At 46.3% G+C, this 24,223-nt stretch overlaps 1 protein-coding gene across 2 annotated transcripts; it reads right to left on the minus strand.

The window, feature by feature from the left end:
• Positions 1 to 538: 538 nt before the first annotated feature.
• Positions 539 to 20,281, minus strand: LOC109739108 (desmethyl-deoxy-podophyllotoxin synthase). Of its 2 annotated transcripts, none has more exons than XM_073510038.1 (2): positions 19,092 to 20,281; positions 539 to 920 (listed from the first exon to the last, which is right to left on the minus strand). In XM_073510038.1, exons 1-2 carry the CDS (start codon positions 19,980 to 19,982, stop codon positions 639 to 641), a joined length of 1,173 nt encoding a protein of 390 aa, XP_073366139.1. In that variant the 5' UTR covers positions 19,983 to 20,281; the 3' UTR covers positions 539 to 638. The 2 variants fall into 2 exon arrangements, with proteins under 2 accessions (XP_073366139.1, XP_020153781.1); XM_020298192.4 differs by lacking the exon at positions 539 to 920 and adding an exon at positions 16,225 to 17,059 and having other exon boundaries at positions 19,092 to 20,268.
• Positions 20,282 to 24,223: the final 3,942 nt, after the last annotated feature.

A 24,223-nucleotide genomic window follows, 5' to 3' on the forward strand; every position in this document is an offset into this window, starting at 1 on the left:
TCGTGCTGTGGACATACAAGAGTTGATCAAGAAGAAGCCAACGTTCGAGGACGTTGAGGACGAAGAAGAAGATGACACCGTGGGGAATTACGATTCAGACTGATGCACATGGCGAAGATGTTGACGCTGCTGCTGCGGATGATGATTACATTGCTTTTGTCGTATTTGCCTGTCAGAAGACGTTTTTTTATCTACTATGTGAAATTGTGTTTGCTATGACAACTGAAACCTGATGAACATGTTGTTTAGTATTTTGCTATGAGAACATCACTTGTTATGTATGCTGATTTGTGTTTGGTGATTGTATGACAACTAAAACATGATGACATTGTTGTTTAGTTGTACTCATATTTGGCTGTGAAACTTGAATTTGATGACATAGTTTGCTGTTGGACTGCAATTTGCTCGACGTCATTGAATGAGAACAAAGCTGACCCGACAGGGCCTCTGCTATTTATTTATTTATATGAGCAAAAGGGGATACCCCCTGATTTCCGTTAATAGAAATCATTAGATGTTCACAACACTACGCCCAGCCTGCTACACAGGTTTCATTCATTACTAGTTTCAGCAAAGTGTTCATGTCGTAGCCACTGAATACATCACGAGTGCTACATACACTGCAAATAAAGAGACAATCATCCTACAGAGCACATCGATTTTGCCATTATATTCACAAGATTTTTCATCTCCTCATTGCTGTCAAGGCCGTTCAGCAGCTGTTGCTTGGCCATGATCAGAGGAACTGCATCTTTAACCTTCTGCTCTGCATCTTCCTCTTCTGTTGTTCCTTCAGTTACTTGTCCAACACCCCAACCTGCTGGTATTGGGTTTCCTCGGCTAACCAAATAATCAGCGTAGTTGCATTCCCCCACATCAGCAACTTCCCAGAAATACAAATCACACGAATCTTCCCTTTTCTGCATGAATCAAATTGGAAGATCATCAACCAAACTATTAAAAAAATCAGCAACTGAAAGCAGCAGAACAACACTTAAACATATTATTACCCCATGATTCGGGCATTTGTAGAAGATTCGGACAGGGTTGCGGATTGTGGTTGAGACGCGACGGATGACTCTGCGTGATTTGCAGCAGTGGCACCACAGCAACGGCAGCGGGTTGCGATGAGCAATCGGCTGCGGTGCACGTGCCGGTGGGGGTGTGATGAGACCCACAGGCGATGGTACGGGTGGCGACTTGGCGCATATCTGGTTGTTGCCTGCTGAAGAGCAGGTGGACAAGCAGCCAGCGGACATGGTTGCTGCGGCCAGAGCTTCTGATGCTAGGCAGAGTAGGTAGAGAAGAGGAGAAGCGAACGTTGGATATGTCAGTTTCATTACTTGCAGAGTAGCATAGCACCATATATAGTCATAGTCTAGGTTTGGATTCGAACCAGCTACAGGATGGACCTCCTTGTTTTGCGAAAAAAATTATTTCTCCACCTGACAGCTGGGACCCACCGGCTGTATCTTCGCACGGAAGGAAGTGCCTCCTTGTTTTGCGAAAAAAATTATTCATCCCGTTGACAGCTGGGACCCGTCAGATTTGGTGACTGACTTGTGGGCCTACTAAGCGGACGTGTACGCACGGCTTTGTCAACTTAATCAACAAATGATTCTAGCAGCTGGACCGTTGGATGTTAATCCAACAGCCGTGCTCCTTCTTCCACCTCTGTTCTTGCTCCTGTCTCCTGTGGGTGGCACCGCGGCTGTGCTGCCGCGCACCCGAACCAGTGAAGTTTCCCACTCCTCTCCATCTGCGACTCCACTGCCCCGTCTTCCCCATCTCCGGGTCATTCTAGTCTAGGTGCGCTCGGCACGGTGTGGTCAACGTGGTCAACAACCAAGAGTCATCGGAAGATGACTGTACGTGAGAGGCTGACAGTGGGGACGCACCATGCCCATGGACGCATGCATGCAACGGAACGCGGCGAGATCAACGTGGTCAAGGAACGACTTCCATCGGAAGTATACTGTACGTGGAGAGTCTCAGCTGGGTCCACGGTCGCAGCAAGTAAGTGCCTCCTTATTACGCGGAAAATAATGATTCCTCCAACTGACAGCAGGGACCCACTGGACGGGCCACCATATTTTGCGAAAAAACGTTTGCCCCCTGACTGCTGGGACCCACCTGACGGGCCACCGTATTTCGCGAAAAACGTTCCCCCCACTGTCAGCTCGGACCCACCGGAAGTGCCTCCTTATTACGCACAAAAAAATGAATACTCCCCCGGCTAGCTGGGACCCACCTTGGTGGGAGGCTGACTAGTGGGCCTACTAAGTTGACGGGGACGAAGGACTTTGTCAAGTTAGTCAATATGAACGATTCTAGCTCCAGTGACCGTACGATGTCCATCCAGCGGCCGTAGTGCTTCTTCAACCTCTGGTCTTCTTGCTCCAGCCGCCCAAAGCAGCGCCGGTCGTGTCGCATGCTCCTGCCTCCCGTGGCCGGCTGTGCTGCCGCGGAGGCCTCACCGCCCCCTACTATTCCCACCCCTGGCCAGGCCCTGCGGCGATGGCAGTCTCACACCGCAGCCGAACCAGTGAACCCTCGTACTCCTCTCCGCGCGGGCTTCCACTGTCGTGTCGTCCCCTTCCTAGGCCTCGCCGTCGTCCACCGCCGTGGTGCTCTCCGCGCGGCGTGGTCAACGTGGTCAAGGAACGACTTCCATCGGAAGAGTACTGTACGTGGAGAGGCTGACAGCTGGGTCCACGGCCACAGCCCAGTTTTTTTGTGATTTGCCAAGTCGCTTTGTCAGGCCTGTTGGGCTGCAAATCTTTCAAGACCAGGAGAGCTTTCATTCGGCTGGCCGAGAAAATGGCCCATCAGTAATGAGAAATGGGTTGTACATTTTTAAAACACATCAAACCGGCAATTAGTTTCAAATATCTTTTTTTTCATTTCGAGATTTTAAATTACATTAATTTTTATGCGTGGAGAATTTGTTGGATTTTATATTTATATCCATTTATTTTTTAAATCAGTTTGAATGTGAGTCGAAATTTCGAGATTAAAAACAGTTCGGACCGCACCGAAATATGCAAAATTTCGTATAATTTTTTAATCGTGGCCACAATATGGGCTGTAATGCTAACAAAAAGAATATGGGCTCCAAAAAAACCTTAATAATTAGCAAATGGGCTGTAAATTATTAGAAATAATGGCAGATGGGATGTATGCTGTTTTCCACAGATTTGAGGCTTTCCTAAAAAAAAGGTTGACGCACAAGCAGTGACTGTTGGATGGCCATCCAACGGCCGTCGTGCTTCTTCAATCTCTGCTCTTCCTGCTCCAGCCGCTCAAATGGGACTGCCTGCTCCCTCCTCCCCGTGGCCGGCTCTGCTGCCGCGCAGGCCTCACGGCCCCACCGTACTCCCATCGCTGGCCTAGCCATCCCTCTACTCACCCACACCTGCTGTTATTCTCCAGCGACGGTAGACGAACCAGTAAACCCTCCTACAGTCGTACTCCCCTCCGCGTGGGAAAAACTGCCGAGTCTTCCCTGCCTCCGTGTCGTTCCCTTCCTAGGCCTCGCCGTCGTCCACCGCCCTGGTGCTCAAGGCACAGCCTGGTCAACGTGGTCAACGACCGACATGCATCTGAAGTGGACTGTACATGGAGAGGCCGACAGCTAGGTCCACGGCCGCACGCAAGGAAATGCCTCCTTATTACGCGCAAAATAATGATTCCTCCACCTGACATCAGGGACCCACCGAAAGGGCCTCTGTATTTCGCAAAAAAACGTTACCGCCGCTGACAGCTCGGACCCACCAGCTATATCTTCGCACGCAAGGAAGTGCCTCCTTATTACGCACAAAAAAATGAATACTCCCCCTGTTAGCTGGGACCTAGTATAGTGGCAGGCTGACTTGTGGGCCTACTAAGTTGACGAGGACGGAGGGCTTTGTCAACTTAGTCAATATGCACGATTCTAGCTCCAGTGACCGTACGATGTCCATCCAACGGCCGTAGTGCTTCTTCAACCTCTGGTCTTCTTGCCTCGTGCCCCTGCCTCCCGTGGCCGGCTGCGATGCGGCGTAGGCCTCACCGCCCCCTACTACTCCCACCGCTGGCCAGGCCATCCCTCTACTCACCCACACCCCCTGTTATTCTGCGGCGACGGCAGCCTCACACCGCAGCGAACCAGTGAACCCTCGTACTCCTCTACGCGTGGGCATCCACTGCCACGTATTCCCCGGCTCCGCATCGTCCCCTTCCTAGGCCTCGCCGTCGTCCACCGCCCTGGTGCTCTCGGCGCGGCGTGGTCAACGTGGTCAAGGAACGGCTTCCATCGGACGTGGACTGTACGTGGAGAGGCTGACAGCTGGGTCCACGGCCGCAGCAAGGAAGTGCCTCCTTGTTACGTGCAAAATAATTATTCCTCCACCTGACAGCGGGGACCCACCGGACGGGCCACCGTATTTCGCGAAAAAAATGTTTGCCCTTGACTGCTGGGACCCACCAGCTACATCTTCGCACGCAAGGAAGTGCGTCCGGGCAAAAAAAATGATTCGCCCCCTGACTGCTGGGACCCACCAGCTACATATTCGCAGGCAAGGAAGTGCCTGACAGTCAGGACCCACCTGGTTGAAGCGTACGTAGCGTTGTCATTCTGGTCGCGAACGTGTACGTACATATATACTGGTGGATGTAGAGCCGCGCACGTGTCGTAGTAGAGGTGCGTACGTGTCGTAATAGAGGCGCGCACGTAGCATGTACACGTACGTACAGCGCCAGGGTGCAAGAAAGAAAATACGGCCACGTATGTGTACATACGGGCGGGGTCTCGAACGCCTACTTGCGCATACGTATGGCCAGGGCTTGTGTACATGGCTGGGTCGGAACGGAGAAACAGCGTCGTCATCGTGTTCATGGGGAGGCAACGGAATGCGTCGTGTTCAAGGGGAGGCAACGGATGCGTCGTGTTCATGGGGAGGGGTGTGGCGTACCGCAAAACGGAGGAAACGGACCTCCTACGGTCGAAACGGGGGTGATGTTGATCGGGAGGAGTGTGGCGTACCGCAAAACGGAGGAAACGGACCTCCTACGGTCGAAACGGGGGTCCTGTTGATCGAGAGGTGTGTGGCTTACCGCAAAACGGAGGAAACGGACCTCCTACGGTCGAAATGGGGGTCCTGTTGATCGGGAGGGGTGTGGCGTACCGCAAAACGGACGAAACGGACCTCCTACGGTCGAAACGGGGGTCCTGTTGATCGGGAGGGGTGTGGCATACCGCAAAACGGACGAAGCGGAGCTCCTACGGTCGAAACGGGGTCCTGTTCATCGGGAGGGGTGTGGCGTACCGCAAAACGGGACTCCACGGGATACTGTTCATATCCACCGTCGACCTCCTCCAGCCTCCACGGGCTCCTGTTCATCCAGCCTCCACCGCGTGCTACTCCACCGGCTACTGTTCAACCACCCCTCCACGGGCACCCCTCCACCGTCTACTGTTCATCCAGCCCTCCACACCATGGGGTCCTGTTCAACCACCCCTCCACGGGCACCCCTCCACCGTCTACTGTTCATCCAGCCCTCCACCACACCACGGGGTCCTGTTCATCCAGAGGCAACGCCACCGCTCACTGTTCATCCACCCCCCCCCCCCCCCGCAACGCTCACTGTTCATCCCAGAGGCAGCATCGATCGGCTTCAGTTAGCAGCAGTAGCGAAGGAATCGCTCGATCGGGTTTAGTTAACAGCCATCGATCGATCGCTCGGGTTCAGTAACGCGTAGCCTGCAGTGCAATCGCTCGGGTTCAGTTAGAGCCCAATGCCTCACTCGGGTTCAGTTAGAGCCAACGCCTCGCACACACGCGCGTATGTGTACGAGAGAAACGCGCATCGCTCGGGCCCCGACCTCCCACCGTAACCGGGAACTGCCCGAAATTTTCCTCGCCCTCGCTTCTACCACGGTTTTTTCCGTCATGGACGGCCCAAAGAATGTCATGCAGCTGCGTCTCCGGCCCGCCCAGAACGAAAATCCCATTTTCTGTCATGATTTTTTGTCATAGAAGTAGGAGCCCACCACATGTATGATGATACCGGGTTTTGTCACAATTATCGTCATAGAAGTGTCATATGTATGACAGAAAAAAAATTCGTTCGGCCCAAAATGTCACGGATGTGTCTTTTTTTTGTAGTATGAGTATGCACCGTTGCTACAGTTCATTGTGCCGAGACACCACATGATGATCGGTTGTGATAAGCTCTACGTTCACATACAACGGGTGTAAGACAGTTTTGCACGTGCAGAATACTCGGGTTAAACTTGACGTGCCTAGCATATGCAGATATGTCCTCGAAACACTGAGACTGAAAGGTCGAACGTGAATCATATAGTAGATATGATCAACATAGATATGTTCACCTTTGAAACTACTCCATCTCACGTGATGATCGGACATGGTTTAGTTGATATGGATCACATGATCATTTTGATGACTAGAGGGATGTCTATCTAAGTGGGAGTTCTTAAGTAATATGATTAATTGAACTTAAATTAATCATGAACTTAGTCCTGATAGTTTTTGCATATCTATGTCATTGTAGATCAATGGACCATGCTACCGTTCAATTGAATTTTAATGCGCTCCTAGAGAAAGCTAAGTTGAAAGATGATGGTAGCAACTACACGGACTGGGTCCGTAACTTGAGGATTATCCTCATTGCTGCACAGAAGAATTACGTCCTAGAAGCACCGCTAGGTGCAAGACCCGTTGCAGGAGCAACTCCGGACGTTATGAACGTCTGACAAACTAAAGCTGACGATTACTCGATAGTTCTGTGTGCCATGCTTTACGGCTTAGAATCGGGACTTCAAAGACGTTTTGAACGTCATGGAGCATATGAGATGTTCCAAGAGTTGAAGTTAATATTTCAAGAAAATGCCCGAGTTGAGAGATATGAAGTCTCCAACAAGTTCTATAGCTGCAAGATGGAGGAGAACAGTTCTATCAGTGAACACATACTCAGAATGTCTGGGTACCATAACCACTTGACTCAGCTGGGAGTTAATCTTCCTGATGATAGTGTCATTGACAGAGTTCTTCAATCACTGCCACCAAGCTATAAATTCTTCGTGATGAACAATAATATGCAAGGGATGGAAAAGACAATTCCTGAGCTCTTCGCAATGCTAAAGGCTGTGGAGGTAGAAATCAAGAAGGAGCAAAGTGTTGATGGTTAACAGGACCACTAGTTTCAAGAAAAAGGGCAAAGGGAAGAAGGGGAACTTCAAGAAGAATAGCAAGCAAGTTGCTGCTCCCGTGAAGAAGCCCAAGTCCAGACCTAAGCCTGAAACTGAGTGCTTTTACTGCAAAGGGACTGGTCACTGGAAGCGGAACTGCCCCAAGTATTTGGCGGATAAGAAGGATGGCAAAGTGAAAGGTATATTTGATATACATGTTATTGATGTGTACCTTAGTAATGCTCGTAGTAGCGCCTGGGTATTTGATATTGGTTCTGTTGCTCATATTTGCAACTCGAAACAGGGGCTACGGATTAAACGAAGATTGGCTAAGGACGAGGTGATGATGCGCGTCGGAAATGGTTCCAAGGTCAATGTGATTGTCGTCGGCACGCTACCTCCACATCTACCTTCGGGATTAGTTTTAGACTTGAATAATTGTTATTTGGTGCCAGCATTGAGCATGAATATTATATCTGGATCTTGTTTGATGCGAGACGGTTATTCATTTAAATCAGAGAATAATGGTTGTTCTATTTATATGAGTAATATCTTTTATGGTCATGCACCCTTGATGAGTGGTCTATTTTTGTTGAATCTCGATTGTAATGATACACATATTACTAATATTGAAGCCAAAAGATACAAAGTTAATAATGATAGTGCAACTTATTTGTGGCACTGCTGTTTAGGTCATATTGGTGTAAAGCGCATGAAGAAACTCCATGCTGATGGGCTTTTGGAATCACTTGATGCTTGCGAACCATGCCTCATGGGCAAGATGACTAAGACTCTGTTCTCTGGAACAATGGAGCGAGCCACTGACTTATTGGAAATAATACATACTGATCTATACGGTCCGATGAGTGTTGAGGCTCGCGGCGGGTATCGTTATTTTTCTGACCTTCACAGATGATTTGAGCAGATATGGGTATATCTACTTAATGAAACATAAGTTTGAAACATTTGAAAAGTTCAAAGAATTTCAGAGTGAAGTGGAAAATCATCGTAACAAGAAAATAAAGTTTCTAAGATCTGATCGCGGAGGCGAATATTTGAGTTACGAGTTTGGTCTTCATTTGAAACAATATGGAATAGTTTTGCAACTCATGCCACCTGCAACACCACAGCGTAATGGTGTGTCCGAACGTCGTAACCGTACTTTATTAGATATGGTGCGATCTATGATGTCTCTTACCGATTTACCATTATCATTTTGGGGTTATGCCTTAGAGACGGCTGCATTCACGTTAAATAGGGCACCATCTGAATCCGTTGAGACGACGCCATATGAACTGTGGTTTGGCAAGAAACCTAAGTTGTCGTTTCTTAAAGTTTGGGGCTGTGATGCTTATGTGAAAAAGCTTCAACCTGATAAGCTCGAACCCAAATTGGAGAAATGTGTCTTCGTAGGACACCCAAAAGAAACTGCTGGGTACACCTTCTATCACAGATCCGAAGGTAAGATATTTGTTGCTAAGAATGGATCATTTCTAGAGAAGGAGTTTGATACGTCTCCAACGTATCTATAATTTTCGATTGTTCCATGCTATTATATTATCCATCTAGGATGTTTTATATGCATTTATATGCTACATTATATGATTTTTGGGACTAACCTATTAACCTAGAGCCCAGTGCAAGTTTCTGTTTTTTCCTTATTTTTGGGTCTTGCAGAAAAGGAAAACCAAACGGAGCCCAATTGAGCTGAAATTCGACGGAGATCATTTTTGGACCAGAAGAAGCCCACGGAGTACCGGAAGTGGGCCAGAAGAGTCCCGAGGCCACCACGAGGGTGGGGGGCGCGCCCTACACCCCTGGGCGCGCCCCTGCCTCGTGGCCGCCTCGGGGACCCCACTGACTTATTCCCGATGCCAATACCTCTTATATATACCCAAACTTCCAGAAAGAAACCTAGATCGGGAGTTCCGCCGCCGCAAGCTTCTGTAGCCACCGAAAACCAATCTAGACCCGTTTCGGCACCCTGCCGGAGGGGGAATCCCTCTCCGGTGGCCATCTTCATCATCCCGACGCTCTCCATGACGAGGAGGGAGTAGTTCACCCTCGGGGCTGAGGGTATGTACCAGTAGCTATGTGTTTGATCTCTCTCTCTCTCTTGTTCTTGAGGTGTTTCGATCTTGATGTATCGCGAGCTTTGCTATTATAGTTGGATCTTATGATGTTTCTCCCCCTATACTCTCTTGTAATGGATTGAGTTTTCCCTTTGAAGTTATCTTATCGGATTGAGTCTTTAAGGATTTGAGAACACTTGATGTATGTCGTGCATGTGCTTATCTGTGGCGACAATGGGATATCACATGATCTACTTGATGTATGTTTTGGTGATCAACTTGCGGGTTCCGTGACCTCGTGAACTTATGCATAGGGGTTGGCACACGCTTTCGTCTTGACTCTCCGGTAGAAACTTTGGGGCACTCTTTGAACTACTTTGTGTTGGTTTGAATAGATGAATCTGAGATTGTATGATGCATATCGTATAATCATACCCACGGATACTTGAGGTGACATTGGAGTATCTAGGTGACATTAGGGTTTTGGTTGATTTGTGTCTTAAGGTGTTATTCTAGTACGAACTCTAGGATAGATCGAACGGAAAGAATAGCTTCATGTTATTTTACTACGGACTCTTGAATAGATCGATCAGAAAGAATAACTTTGAGGTGGTTTCATACCCTACAATAATCTCTTCGTTTGTTCTCCGCTATTAGTGACTTTGGAGTGACTCTTTGTTGCATGTTCAGGGATAGTTATATGATCCAATTATGTTATTATTGTTGAGAGAACTTGCACTAGTGAAAGTATGAACCCTAGGCCTTGTTTCCTAGCATTGCAATACCGTTTGTGCTCACTTTTATCATTAGTTACCTTGCTGTTTTTATATTTTCAGATTACAAAAACCTATATCTACCATCCATATTGCACTTGTATCACCATCTCTTTGCCGAACTAGTGGACCTATACAATTTACCATTGTATTGGGTGTGTTGGGGACACAAGAGACTCTTTGTTATTTGGTTGCAGGGTTGCTTGAGAGAGACCATCTTCATCCTACGCCTCCCACGGATTGATAAACCTTACGTCATCCACTTGAGGGAAATTTGCTACTGTCCTACAAACCTCTGCACTTGGAGGCCCAAGAACGTCTACAAAAAGAAGGTTGGTAGTAGACATCAAGCAGTTTCTGGCACTGTTGCCGGGGAGGTGAGTGCTTGAAGGTATATCTTTAGATCTTGCAATCGAATCTTTTTGTTTCTTGTTTTATCACTAGTTTAGTTTATAAAAGAAAACTAAAAAAATGGAATTGAGGGTGCCTCATATGCTTCATCTTTTTAATATCTTTTATGAAAATAAGGATTCCGATAATTGTGCTCAATTTCTAGAGGAAGAATGCATTAGAATGTTTGGCACTAAATCTTTGAATGATGAGCATGATTGCAATGTTGTTAGTATGAACTCTTTGAATATCCATAGTACTAATGATGATTGCACTAGTCATGATGAAAATGCCTCCCATAAGCATGTTAATTTTTGTGGAGTGCATAGAGTTTGCAAGTACACACCAAATAGGGAAGATAGATTTTGCAAGAGGCATAAGTATTTAGAAACTAAATGGTTGCAAGAAAGGCTAGATGCTTGTGCTGAAAATTTAAAATTTCTTTGCCATCCTTGTGAACTTTGCAATGAACGTGATCATTTAAATCCCCGATGCAAATTGTTTCATGATCGTATCGTGTCCAAAAATTGTGATGACTTGATTTCCCTTGCACATCATAATGAACTTAGTTTGCTTTTGGGTTATGAAGAAATGAAACATATAACTAAGGATATGCCGAATTTGTCCTTAGTGTGGACTTTGGTTGACTTGCCCGATGATCGGCAAGCCATAGAGAATAAATGGATTTTCAAGAAGACAGACGCTGGCAGTAATGTTACTGTCTACAAAGCTCGACTTGTTGCGAAAGGTTTTCGACAAGTTCAAGGAGTTGACTATGATGAGACCTTCTCACCCGTAGCGATGCTTAAGTCTGTCCGAATCATGTAGCAATTGCCGCATTTTATGATTATGAAATTTGGCAAATGGATGTCAAAACTGTCTTCCTTAATGGATTTCTTAAAGAAGAGTTGTATATGATGTAACCAGAAGGTTTTGTTGATCCTAAAGGTGCTAACAAAGTGTGCAAGCTCCAGCGAACCATTTATGGACTGGTGCAAGCCTCTCGGAGTTGGAATATACGCTTTGATAGTGTGATCAAAGCATATGGTTTTATACGGACTTTTGGAGAAGTTTATATTTACAAGAAAGTGAGTGGGAGCTCTGTAGCATTTCTAATATTATATGCGGATGACATATTGTTGATTGGAAATAATACAGAATTTCTGGATAGCATAAAAGGATACTTGAATAAGAATTTTTCAATGAAATACCTCGGTGAAGCTGCTTATATATTGGGCATCAAGATCTATAGAGATAGATCAAGAAGCTTAATTGGACTTTCACAAAGCACATACCTTGATAAAGTTTTGAAGAAGTTCAAAATGGATCAGTCAAAGAAAGGGTTCTTGCCTGTGTTACAAGGTGTGAAGTTGAGTCAGACTCAATGCCCGACCACTGCAGAAGATAGAGAGAAAATGGAAATCATTCCCTATGCCTCAGCCATAGGTTCTATCATGTATGCAATGTTGTGTACAATACCTGATGTGTGCCTTCCTATAAGTTTAGCAGGGAGGTACCAAAGTAATCCAGGAGTGGATCACTGGACAGCGGTCAAGAACATCCTGAAATACCTGAAAAGGACTAAGGATATGTTTCTCGTTTATGGAGGTGACAAGAGCTTGTCGTAAATGGTTACGTCGATGCAAGCTTTGACACTGATCCGTATGACTCTAGGTCGCAAATCAGATACGTATTTATATTGAATGGTGGAGCTGTCAGTTGGTGCAGTTCCAAGCAGAGCGTCGTGGCGGGATCTACGTGTGAAGCGGAGTACATAGTTGCTTCAGAAGCAGCAAATCAAGGAGTTCTTATCCGATCTAGGTGTAATACCTAGTGCATCGGGTCCAATGAAAATCTTTTGTGACAATACTGGAGCAATTGCCTTGGCGAAGGAATCCAGATTTCACAAGAGAACCAAACACATCAAGAGACGCTTCAACTCTATCCGCGGTCAATTCAAGTAGGGAGACATAAACATTTGCAAAATACATACAGGTCTGAATGTTGTAGACCCGTTGACTAAGCCTCTTCTACGAGCAAAACATGATCATCACGAAGACTCCATGGGTATTAGAATCATTACAATGTAATCTAGATTACTGACTCTAGTGCAAGTGGGAGACTGAAGGAAATATGCCCTAGAGGCAATACTAAAGTTGTTATTTATATTTCCTTATATCATGATAAATGTTTATTATTCATGCTAGAATTGTATTAACCGAAAACTTAGTACATGTGTGAATACATAGACAAAAACAGAGTGTCCCTAGTATGCCTCTACTTAACTAGCTCGCTAATCAAAGATGGTTAAGTTTCCTGACCATAGACATGTGTTGTCATTTCATGAACGGGATCACATCATTAGAGAATTATGTGATGGACAAGACCCATCCGTTAGCTTAGCATAATGATCGTTAAGTTTTATTGCTATTGCTTTCTTCATGACTTATACATATTCCTCTGACTATGAGATTAGGCAACTCCCGAATACCGGAGGAACACCTTGTGTGCTATCAAACGTCACAACGTAACTGGGTGATTATAAAGATGCTCTACAGGTGTCTCCGAAGGTGTTTGTTGGGTTGGCATAGATCGAGATTAGGATTTGTCACTCCGAGTATCGGAGAGGTATCTCTGGGCCCCCTCGGTAATGCACATCATTATAAGCCTTGAAAGCAATGTGACTAATGAGTTAGTTGCGGGATGATGCATTACGGAACGAGTAAAGAGACTTGCCGGTAACGAGATTGAACTAGGTATGATGATACCGACGATCGAATCTCGGGCAAGTAACATACCGATGACAAAGGGAATAACGTATGTTGTTATTGCGGTTTGACCGATAAAGATCTTCGTAGAATATGTAGGAACCAATATGAGCATCCAGGTTCCGCTATTGGTTATTGACCGGAGATGTGTCTCGGTCATGTCTACATAGTTCTCGAACCCGTAGGGTCCACATGCTTAACGTTCGATGACGATTTGTATTATGAGTTATGTGTTATGGTGACCAAAGTTTGTTCGGAGTCCTAGATGAGATCACGAACATGACGAGGAGTCTCGAAATGGTCGAGAGGTAAAGATTAATATATTGGACGATGATATTCGGACACCGGAATGGTTTCGGAAAGGTTCGGTATATATCGGAGTACCGAGGGGTTACCGGAACCCCCCGGGGAAGTATTGGGCCTACATGGGTCTTAGTGGAGAGAGGGGAGCCCGCAAGGGGTGGCCGCGCGCCAGCCCCCATGGGAGTCCGAATTGGACTAGGGGAGGGGGCGGCGCCCCCCTTTCCCTCTCCCTCTCCCTCTCCTTCCTTTCCCCCTCCGATGAGAAACAAAAAAGGGGGGCGAATCCTACTAGGAGTGGAGTCCTAGTAGGACTCCCCCCATGGCGCGCTCCTGGGTGGCCGGCCTCCTCCTCCCCTCCATTATATACGGGGGCAGGGGGTTACCCCATAACACATCAATTGTTCTCTTAGCCGTGTGCGGTGCCCCCCTCCATAGTTTACTCCTCCGGTCATGGCGACATAGTGCTTAGGCGAACCCTACGCGGATCACATCACCATCACCGTCACCACGCCGTCGTGCTGACGGAACTCTCCCTCGACCCTCTGCTTGATCAAGAGTTCGAGGGACGTCATCGAGCTGAACGTGTGCTGAACCCGGAGGTGCCGTACGTTCGGTACTAGATCGGTTGGATCGTGAAGTCGTTCGACTACATCAACCGCGTTAACCTAACACTTCCGTTTTCGGTCTACGATGGTATGTAGGATTTTTTTTTGTGAAATTGCATGCTACATTCCCTGACAATTTCTAGAGTTGTTGGGAGGCCGATGCGGAGCTCGTCGCCGCGGAGAAGGCTTTGGCGGCCGGAGAAGAAGGTATGCCGACCGTCTCGTTGCCGTCAAGGAGAATGACGACCTCACCAACGCGCTTGGCAAGTCCGTCGTGAAGTTCTACCTTGGCTCAACGAGTGGCCGTCGACTTTGTGTTTAATTTAGAGCGCGGAGATGTTTAATTTTCTATGTATGCACTATGGTTGTCATGAACTATTTTCTAGCACGGAGATGTTTTTAAATTTGCAGTACGAGATTTACATGATTTGTTCCGCCGGGGCCTTCGCATTCCCACGAAATCATTTTTGGGGGAGTATCGGATTTTAGCAGATTTGCTAGAGATGCTTAGAGCATTTCCAATAATTTCCTTATCTCTAAATTAACCGTTGTTTACGGGAAGTTAAAGCCAAAAAAATTCTCCAACAGTTCTAGTAAACTGGCCTTAATTTTAGAGGATCTCATAAATGAGGTCTTTTCTCATTGTAGGTTTACGGGAGGACCACCTTCCCTTATTGGCGGACTGAAATTTCACCAACTTCCACCCTGCACCCCTGCCCCTGCCACCGCCACCACCCCATTGCCACCACGGCTGGGATCCTGCACCGCCACCTTCTTCTGCCGTGGCCCGAAGGCGCTTCCGTCCTACACCACTCATCTCCTCCTCTGCTACCTCGTCATCATCCCCTTCTTCGCCTCCTCCACTGCCCGCTCCTGCATCCGTCACCAAGCCCTAGCTCAAGAGACCGACGCGGCAAATGTATTTGAGGAAATTGTTCATCCATTTTTTTATGTTTTGAATTTTTTTGTATGACTATGAGGGTTATCATCAAGATATGTTTGGTCCTTTGGATTATAGTACATTGTTGTGCAATTGTGGATAATAGTCTAATATTTACTGCTTCATCTTTCTCCCAACGTCACGGGTATTGATAAGTGTTAAACCATTTTTGTACGTACACGGGACAATGAGGTCTTCCTGGACAAGCAAAAAGTAAACATACTAGAAAGCTCATTTGGAGGAGACGAGTTGTTCCACTCTTATGTTTGCACAATAAACAAGACAACAATCAAATATAGGAAGATATGAACTAGCTATCCATGTTATTTCTTATGCACAACAATTGAAATAACAATATCTGATTTTTTTCCTTTTTGGCACTTCTCTTTGAAGTTCACTTCGGATAACCTCACACACTACCTTCATGATTAGATATGAAACTTACAAGTATTTCACCCGTAGTATGATGCTGATTTTGAAGTCCCTCTCAATATGTACAAAATTGAGGGGCATGTGATCATCACAAGTGGTTGGGCACATCCAGGAGGAAACAATATGGGCCTCTTACCTATTTATGATGTTGATGATATTAATGGTTTTGTACTCAAGTGTGGAGTGCTACCGTTTTGTTACTTGTTTTTTGTGCTTTTGAAACTATTTGGTGTTGTTCATATGGTGCTTGAGTTTATGTTGGATATGTTTGATGAATATAAAATATTTCTTATTGCATGGACTAAATTATAGGAAAATAAACATTTTATAATGGTCATTGAGTTGCACATGGTTTAGAAACACAAACCATGCATGTTCAATGAAATCTCTACATCGCACACAATTATTCTTTCGGTGACGTGTGTGATGTCCGCCTAGTCGCACATGTTTCCTTCTTTCTGACCATGTGCGCCATACCCCCCCTACCGCACATGTTCAGACATAGTTCCGGTCCACATGGTTTAGAAACACAAACCATGTGCAATAAACCCCTACATCGCACACAAGTGTTCCTTGCACAACACGTGCGATGTACCCCCTCCTCCAACCACACATATTTCCATCTTTCAACCCCACCCCCTCCACAAACAACACACATTTGCTTTTTTCCGAGACCTTCCTCCACCCTCTAAAACTGTGCCCGATGCATGTTCTCAACTCTGTGTGAATCTTGTATTTGTACCATTGAATTTATTTATTGCAATTTTTTGCTTTATTCAACATTTCAAAGGCAAAGAACAAATATGATAATCCATGCATGACTATAGCCTCAGATGGTATCACGTAGATAGAAGATGTTGTTCTATGCACTGTGTTTCCCTTATTCTAATGCATAAAGGTACAATGTGATGCTTCATGGCACAAGTATGTCGACATGCATCACCACATAATCTAGATCTCCATAGCATTGGACCAGACTTGTGGAATGGCTTTGAGTTGCAGGTCAAACTTTCTGCCCACAGTTAACCCAAATTTCTCGGACATGTCCAGTGACGCCGGGCTGGCTCCATCGGGAAGCTTCCAGTCAAAGTGATAGAGAAAGTTTGCCAATACAATCTCCATAATTGCAGAGCTAAACAACATCCCAGGACATTGTCGCCGCCCAGCACCAAAGGGAGTGAATTCGAAGTATGTCCCATTATAATCCATGTTTTTAGTTTCAAACCTTTCTGGCTTAAAACTGTCTGGATTTTCCCAGTATTTAGGGTCTCGGGAGATTGCGTAGACATTAACATATACAGTTGTGCCTTTAAGAATGTCATAGCCCATAATTTGACAGTCTTCTCTAGCTGCGCGGGCCACAAGAGGACTGGGCGGATGCAATCTAAGAACCTCCTTGATGACCATCTGCATATACTGGAGTTCAACAAGGGGGTGGGTATTAGTAATGACAGCTTTATCTTGTCCTAGCACCCGCCTGACCTCTAGCTGCGCCTTAGACATGGCTTCAGGATTGTTCATGAGCTGTGACATTGTCCATGCCAAAACAAGCCCCGTGGTTTCCGTGGCAGCTCCAAGTATGTCCTGAAAATGATGGTCGTGGTTCTTAGAATTAAACATATAGCTAACGGAAAGGTGCGACAGGTCCCGGGAGCCCAGTCACCCGCTTATCCTGTCCGTACAACGGTTTTAAGATTCGTGCGAGTTACTGTTCATGCGCAGGAGATTTTGCAGGGGTCAGAGTAAAAAGTGAGCTGTTGTTGGCAAATTTGATAAATTTGACCTATAATCGAAATCAAATCACATAATAAACTGTCCCTAAAACTATTTCACGCGGCTGACCGTTGGCGCCTAACTCTCAGGCGCTGCACTAGTGCAACGCCCAGGAGCTAGGCGCTGCACTGTGTAGTGTGGCGCCTAGCTCTCAGGCGCTGCACTGTGTAGTGTGGCGCCTAGCTCTCAGGCGCTGCACGCTGACTTGAGCACATATGGGTGCGACGCTGGCCGTGTAGCGCTTATCTGTGAGGCGTTGCACAGTAGGGTGTGGCGCCGGCGTGGCGGGCGCTACACAAAAGGGTCAGGGGAGTGAAATAGTTTCGCAACCAGTTCATTCTGTGATTTGATTTCGATTATAGGTTAAAATTGTCAAATTTGCCCCTGTTGTTACGCGGTCAAACAGGGACGTCAGAAGCATGCAGCATGCAGAGATAGGGTAGGCAGGACTAGACATGCAGCATGCAGAGATGGTTGAAGTGACAACACAATAGAGCGTGCATGCGACTGCCATCAATGGATTCCTTTTCGCCACGTGTTGTTCAACTTGCTCTGCCGTTTCAGATTTATTGGGCGACCGGAGCTGGTTTCTCTCTCACAAGTGTTCTCTTCCTCTCTCCATTTTTCTATGTGACTTCTTTAGAAAAAAGTAAAGTTCTCTGTCATATGCGCGCTCTCTCTCTCTCTCCATTTTTTCTGTCACATCTTCAAAAAGTAAAGTTCACTTTTAAGCGATTACTCTCTTCTTTTTTCTCTGTCACTCTCAAAGTCTCACGCGGGCCGACATGTCAACTCGACAGCTCCCTGCTTGCATCGCTAGGTGGAATCAGCCTACGAGGCACAATGCCAGACTAGGCCTGGAATCATTTCAAATAGACGCATCCTCCCATGCTAAACAACTGTTGCGCCTGCTAATCAAAATTGTGGTACAGTACATTGCACATATATCTATACGGTGAATTCTGAACGTACGGTTTTGATAAGGCGGTGTCTAGACACCCGGTACTGAAAATCCATTCTCTATAGCTAATAGAGGCGATTAATTATATTGATGCGAATATATCATAGCACATACTAGATTGTATTTTGAACAATTGCCAGCATAGTCTAGTCTATGTCGACACTAAAGGTACTATAGTTACTTAGGGAAGACAACTTGATTCTCATAGAAGATCGAACAATTATGTACATTTACCAAATCAACATAATTCTTTGTTAGCTTTGATTTCCTTACTCGGATTTGACCAATGAGAATATGGAAATACTCCTTCTCTTTGTAAACAGATGACATTTTAAACATTGACACTTCTTTAACATGTATCTTTGACTAATAGTAATATTTTGCCATATGTTTACGGAACTGTTTATATTTTGAACTATTTTACATAACAGTTCTTAGTATACTGTTTTTATCCACCCAACACAAATATTTGTTTATATATCACACTCTTTAAAAAAAATATTACACACTTTCTAGAGAGTCGTGTACTTACGAACTGAGGTTGTATTTGTGAATCATTAAAGAATTAAATTTGTCATCGAAACTCTATATATCTGTAGAACTATTTGCTTTCATATATGTTAATAGAGAATGTACTATTAGCAAGTTCAAATCAAAAGTAAATACCAATATTACTTTATCAAATTAAGGTGTTACATGTAAATTTCATCTTATAGATAGATGCATGGTTAGTTTCCCCAAACAAGTTAAGTGGGTGGTGGGCAACTCCGCCTCGATCTCAGCCGATAGCAGCAAATCGAAGCAAGTGACATAAGGTGAACAGAACAGCATGGCCGGCAGGTATGTGTGTACGGTCTATGAGTTAAAGAAAAGAATACTCACAAATAAGACGGTGCCTATTGCGTCTGTGGTTAGCGGTGATGCTAACGAGTCCTCCTCCTGCATCCTGAGCAGCGCGTCCAGCAGGCCCTCGTCTTCGGCGCCGCAGGCGCCACCGGCGAGCCGCTCAGCCTTGCGCCTCTCGATGATGTCCCCGATGATGCGTCGGATGCTGCCGTAGCTCTTCTTCATGCGGCGTTCGCCGTTGCTCAGCCACCGCACCAACCGGGACGACGGGAAGAGGTCGACGAGGCAGAAGCCTCCCATCAGCTCCATGACTTGGTGGAACTCCCGCAGGTACACGTCCTGCTGCGCCAGCTTGCCGCCGAAAAATGCGCGCGACGCGACGGAGTTGCTGAGCGCCGACACCTTCTCGCTGACGTTGACGACGGCGCCGTTCGAGGCTGCAATGGAGCGGAGGAGGTGGCCCACCTCCTCGGCCCTGACGCCCTCCATGCGCTTCACGCACTTGGAGCTGAGAAGCTCCATGACGCAGATCTTGCGCATCTGGCGCCACCGGTCGCCGTAGGGGGCGAAGATGATGCCGTTGCCGCCACAGGCGGCGATGTCCAGCGTCACGCTGCTCTTCCGGTTTGCGAACGCGACGTCGTGCGTCTTCATCACCAGCGCAGCTGCCTCGGCGCTGGAAACCACCACCGTGGGGAGCTCGCCCAGCTTAAGGAGCATCAGCGGCCCGTACCGGCGAGATAGCTGTGCTATTGTATGGTGCGGGAGGACGCTCACGACATGGTGGAGGCTGCCGATGATCGGCAGGGTCCATGGCCCAGGTGGCAGCCGCTTGCCTGGCTTGCTCTCGCCGCTGGAGGGCTTGAGAAACCAAAGGGCTAGTACCGCGGACAGGGCTATGAAACACAAGCTTAACCACGCTTCCATGGCAGCTAGCTAGGCAGCTTCTTAAGTGAGTGCCTCGTTGGCTATCAGCTTAAGCATGGCGCATCATAAGTACTATTACCGGGACCGGGACGTTTGGATCTGAGACAGGCAGAATCCTAGCCTTGGTCGGCAAGGGATCACATATGGTATCACTTAAATTAGTGTCAAATTAAACATTCCTTTATTATGAGACGGAGGGAGTAGTTTGTGGTCGCTAAGGGTCAAACTTTCGTTCAATTCGTGTGCATGCAGATTGTGGATGAGACAGTCACCGAGCAAAAACATATCCCGTCCATTCCAAGTTTTTATGTAACCGTGCAACCATCATTGAAAATATACTAGCGAACCTCGCGCGGCGGCACGCCGCGTCCGTCTACAGCTTATATTATACATCCTGGTTTATTTTGTGCATTCACTTCATTTATAATACGTTAATTAGAGAGCAATCTTGGGTTGCAGCAATCGCACAGGGTAATTAAAGAGCGATTTTTTTTCAGATTCTAAATCTTTGGTTGCTACGCTCCATTGAGCAGCTCTCTTTTGTGCTGATAGGGTGGACCCAAGACTTACTGTCAGTCGCTTCTTCTTTCTCGTGTCTGATCTCTCTTCTTTGTGGCACGCTTTCGGCAGGTCCCCCACTTGTGGCGTCTAACGCATAGAGCATCTAAGGCAGTACGACGGTAGTGCGAGGCGTCTTCGCTACATTTCTCATAGGTTCGCATGCTGAATACCGATGATCGAGCACCGGAAAACCTATTACTACACACCGCCCCCTCCGATGATCAACTCATAAATCAGAAAGATACATACCTATAACAATGACACATGTCAAAATTCATAAAAGAATTGGGTCAAGCACAAGTTTTCACCAGCCCTCATCTACTTCTCTCTCGCGAACTTTCCCACAAGTCCCCCACTCGTCGCATGTAGCACGTAGAGCATCTAGAGTAGTACCGCGATAGCGCAAGACGTGCTAGGTGCAGTGAACACTCACCTCACGGGCTGACACCTTTTCGGCAATGCTTGCAGATTCGTCTATGAGCACCGACGATCGAGCACCGAAAAACTTATTACTATGCACCGTTCTGATTCGATTTGTCTTGTTTTGCTGAGAGCTGCTCAGACGTTCAAATGATCTAAAAATTGGAGCGAATCTTCCTTCTAAACATCTTGTACACTCTACATCTTTCTAGTTATGTATACGTAATTATGAAGACACCACTATGAAGATATTTTGTATGCCATATACTATACAAATCTATACCAATATATTGAAGGATACACATATACAAATACACCATTAAAGCACTGTCAGCATATAATCCAAGTAAACATGGATTTTCCCGTTTCTTATTTTCTCGCATTTAAGTGAGTTCGGTATAAATATGTTTTAAGATGTATGTTAAAAAAAACAAATTTTATTACAAAAACAATTTGAATTGCCCACAATATGATATCTATGATCGTGATTTGGCAAAATACATACAAATAAGTATTAAAGTTTAGTATAAATAGCTATAACAATCTCACATAATAAAGTCCGGAAAAGAATCGAGTCAGGCACAAGTCTTTTTAATGCTGACTGTAAATAAATTTCAGATTTCAAGGGGCGATGAACTTCTTCACTAGGTCTCATCTACTTCTCCCTCGCGCGCTTTCCCGCACGTCTCCCACTTGTGCCATCTAGCGCGTAGAGCATCTAGGGCAGTACCGTGGTAGTGTGGGGCGTGCTTGCTACCGATGCAGCGTGCAGTCACCTCACGGACCAGTACCTTTTCGGCACTGCTCGTAGATTCGCCTCCTGAACACCGGCGATCGAGCGGCGAGCGGTGCTGGTGAACTTCGCCCATCGTACACCGAGTTCGAGCTATAAAAATAACCACATACTCTCTTCTCTTTCTCCATCCCCACAACGTGCCTCATTCCTTCACCCTAATTTTCACCTTTTTTCTTCCTCCGGTGACAAAAGATCGAGAGGAGGCCCCCAATAGAGGACGTGATCTCAGAGTTGATCCTAGTTCTCATAGCTGGGCTGCTAGCAGCATTGCTTGGCTTCTCTATGCTTCTGTGTGCAATGATCCTAGATGATCGCCATGACGCTGCTGCCCAAGCGGTGGCTCTCCGAGGCACTGGTGGCCCTGCCAATGGAGTGAAATATGCTTGGTAGTGCTCTATCTGAGCTACGTAGGAGATATCATATTGCTCACCTTCATTTTTTTGGTCTTTCGTTACTGGAGGCAGATATGCTTGGTAGTGTTCTACCTGCGCTACCAAGGAGATATCATATTGCTCTCCTTCATTCATTTTTATTTTTATTCCTTCTTTGGGTGGTCTCATCTTTGCCGGTTTCATGGTTTTTCTTCTTTGTGCTTGTTGACCTTGTCACATGTTAAAGGTATTATGCAATATAGATCTGTTGTCGTTTTCCTTGGCGGTTATATACTTTTTGGAAAGCATGACCGATAGATAGCACACCAAGGTGAACCAATAATTGTTTAATAGTCAGTAAATCGTTTGATTATATACTTTTTGGAGAGCATGACCGATAGATAGCACACCCAGGTGAACCAATAATTGTTTAATAGTCAGTAAATCGTTTGCATATGCGGCGGATTAGAACTTGGTGTTTCACAAATTGTACATAGCTAAAGGATGCACATGTTTTTTTTTCAACGACAAAAAAGTAAAATGAAATCGAACTGGATAGGCAATAAATAAATACAAATCAAATACATAAAAGGAAACACACATGACCTTAGTTAGTAGACCACAGCCAACATACATGACATAGAAGTACAAAGACAGATATTTTTACACATGGGAAACTACGAAATATGACCTGATCTCCTCGATGCAACGACAACGTCTAAGCAATCTTGTTGTACTTGCTTGATGCCGCACCATCATCGATTTTAATTTCGGCAAGCTTCAGATTGTTAACACCCCTTCTCCGTCCGTCCACTTGGACATCTCTAACCGTTCAGCGTAATCCTCCAAGATGGCATTAGCAATCGTAGGCTTCACTGGTTCCTCCCACGACATCAGATGTGTCATGCTGGAATCTACGGCAGCGAAGCACTCCTTGAATGCCGAAGGTTGGTTTTCGTTGTGCACATGAGGAACCATAAGCTGGAAATTGGTCAATAGAAAAGTTTACATGTTAATTTATCAGTAGGTAGGAAGTGCAGTATGTAACCATGCACCTAGAAGATTAACACCTTTCCACATTTTATGTCAGTTTTAACCCAATAAAAAAAATCGTAAAATCTATAATAAACCTAGCATAAATCAGTAAGCAATACCAAATTTGAAGGAACTAACCATGTAAGAACGAAACTATAAACGACGAACGATTTCTTCATAGACTACGTTCCTTGTGATTGGCGAATGTTCTCCGTTCTCATCTTCAATTAAGAATTTTAGACCCTTCCGAAACTGCACAAAGGATCAAAAGCATACCAACCAGAATTGGAATTGAGGAAATCGCTCATACAAGAAAAGGAATCAGCATATGTGGAACCAAACAAAATTTAGATGCTTCTAAACAAAATTTCGTTGGAAAAAATTGTATAGAAAAACTTATTTGAAATCTTCCCAAAAAACTGGACAAATAACAAAAAAACTTAAAAAAAATGCAGCTGGCCCGGCGTGCAAAGCTGCTGGCCTCGGCCTACCGCAGCCCAGCCGCCCTTGGCTCACCGCGGCCCAGCTGCACGGCGGCGCCCGCAGCTGCCTGGCTCGGCCCAGCGCGCGTGGCTGCCTCCCGCCGCAGCCGGCCCCATTTTCTTTCGGCCCACAACGCATTAGGGTTAGGATCCCGACCGTCCATTTCAATCCGACGGTTGGGCGCCGTTTTCGCCATATCAAAACTCTGATCCGATCGATCCATCAGAAACCCTAACGCCATTCCGCCCCCAGCGCCTCTCTTGCTCATCCGTTCCTCTCTCGCCCGCCCGCTCGGCTCTGGTGCGCGAGCCACCGCCGGCGCGGCGAGCCAGGACGGAGCGGCGAGCCAGGGCGGCACCGGCGAGGCAGCCCCTTCCGCCTCCCATCTCCGTTTCCGCGCGCGATAGAGAGAGACAGAGAGGCGCTCGTCGTGTCCTCCTTTTTCTTTTCCGCGTGAGAGGGAGGAAGAGGAGCGCGGCAACTCTGCGTCGTGGCCATCCTCCTCGCCGGTCGCGCGTCCTTCCTCTGCGGTGAGCGCGCCGTCGTCGAGGGATTTGACCGCGGTGTTAACCCCC

The sequence above is a fragment of the Aegilops tauschii genome, chromosome 3 (genome assembly GCF_002575655.3).
Source record: "Aegilops tauschii subsp. strangulata cultivar AL8/78 chromosome 3, Aet v6.0, whole genome shotgun sequence".
Lineage (NCBI taxonomy): Eukaryota > Viridiplantae > Streptophyta > Magnoliopsida > Poales > Poaceae > Aegilops > Aegilops tauschii.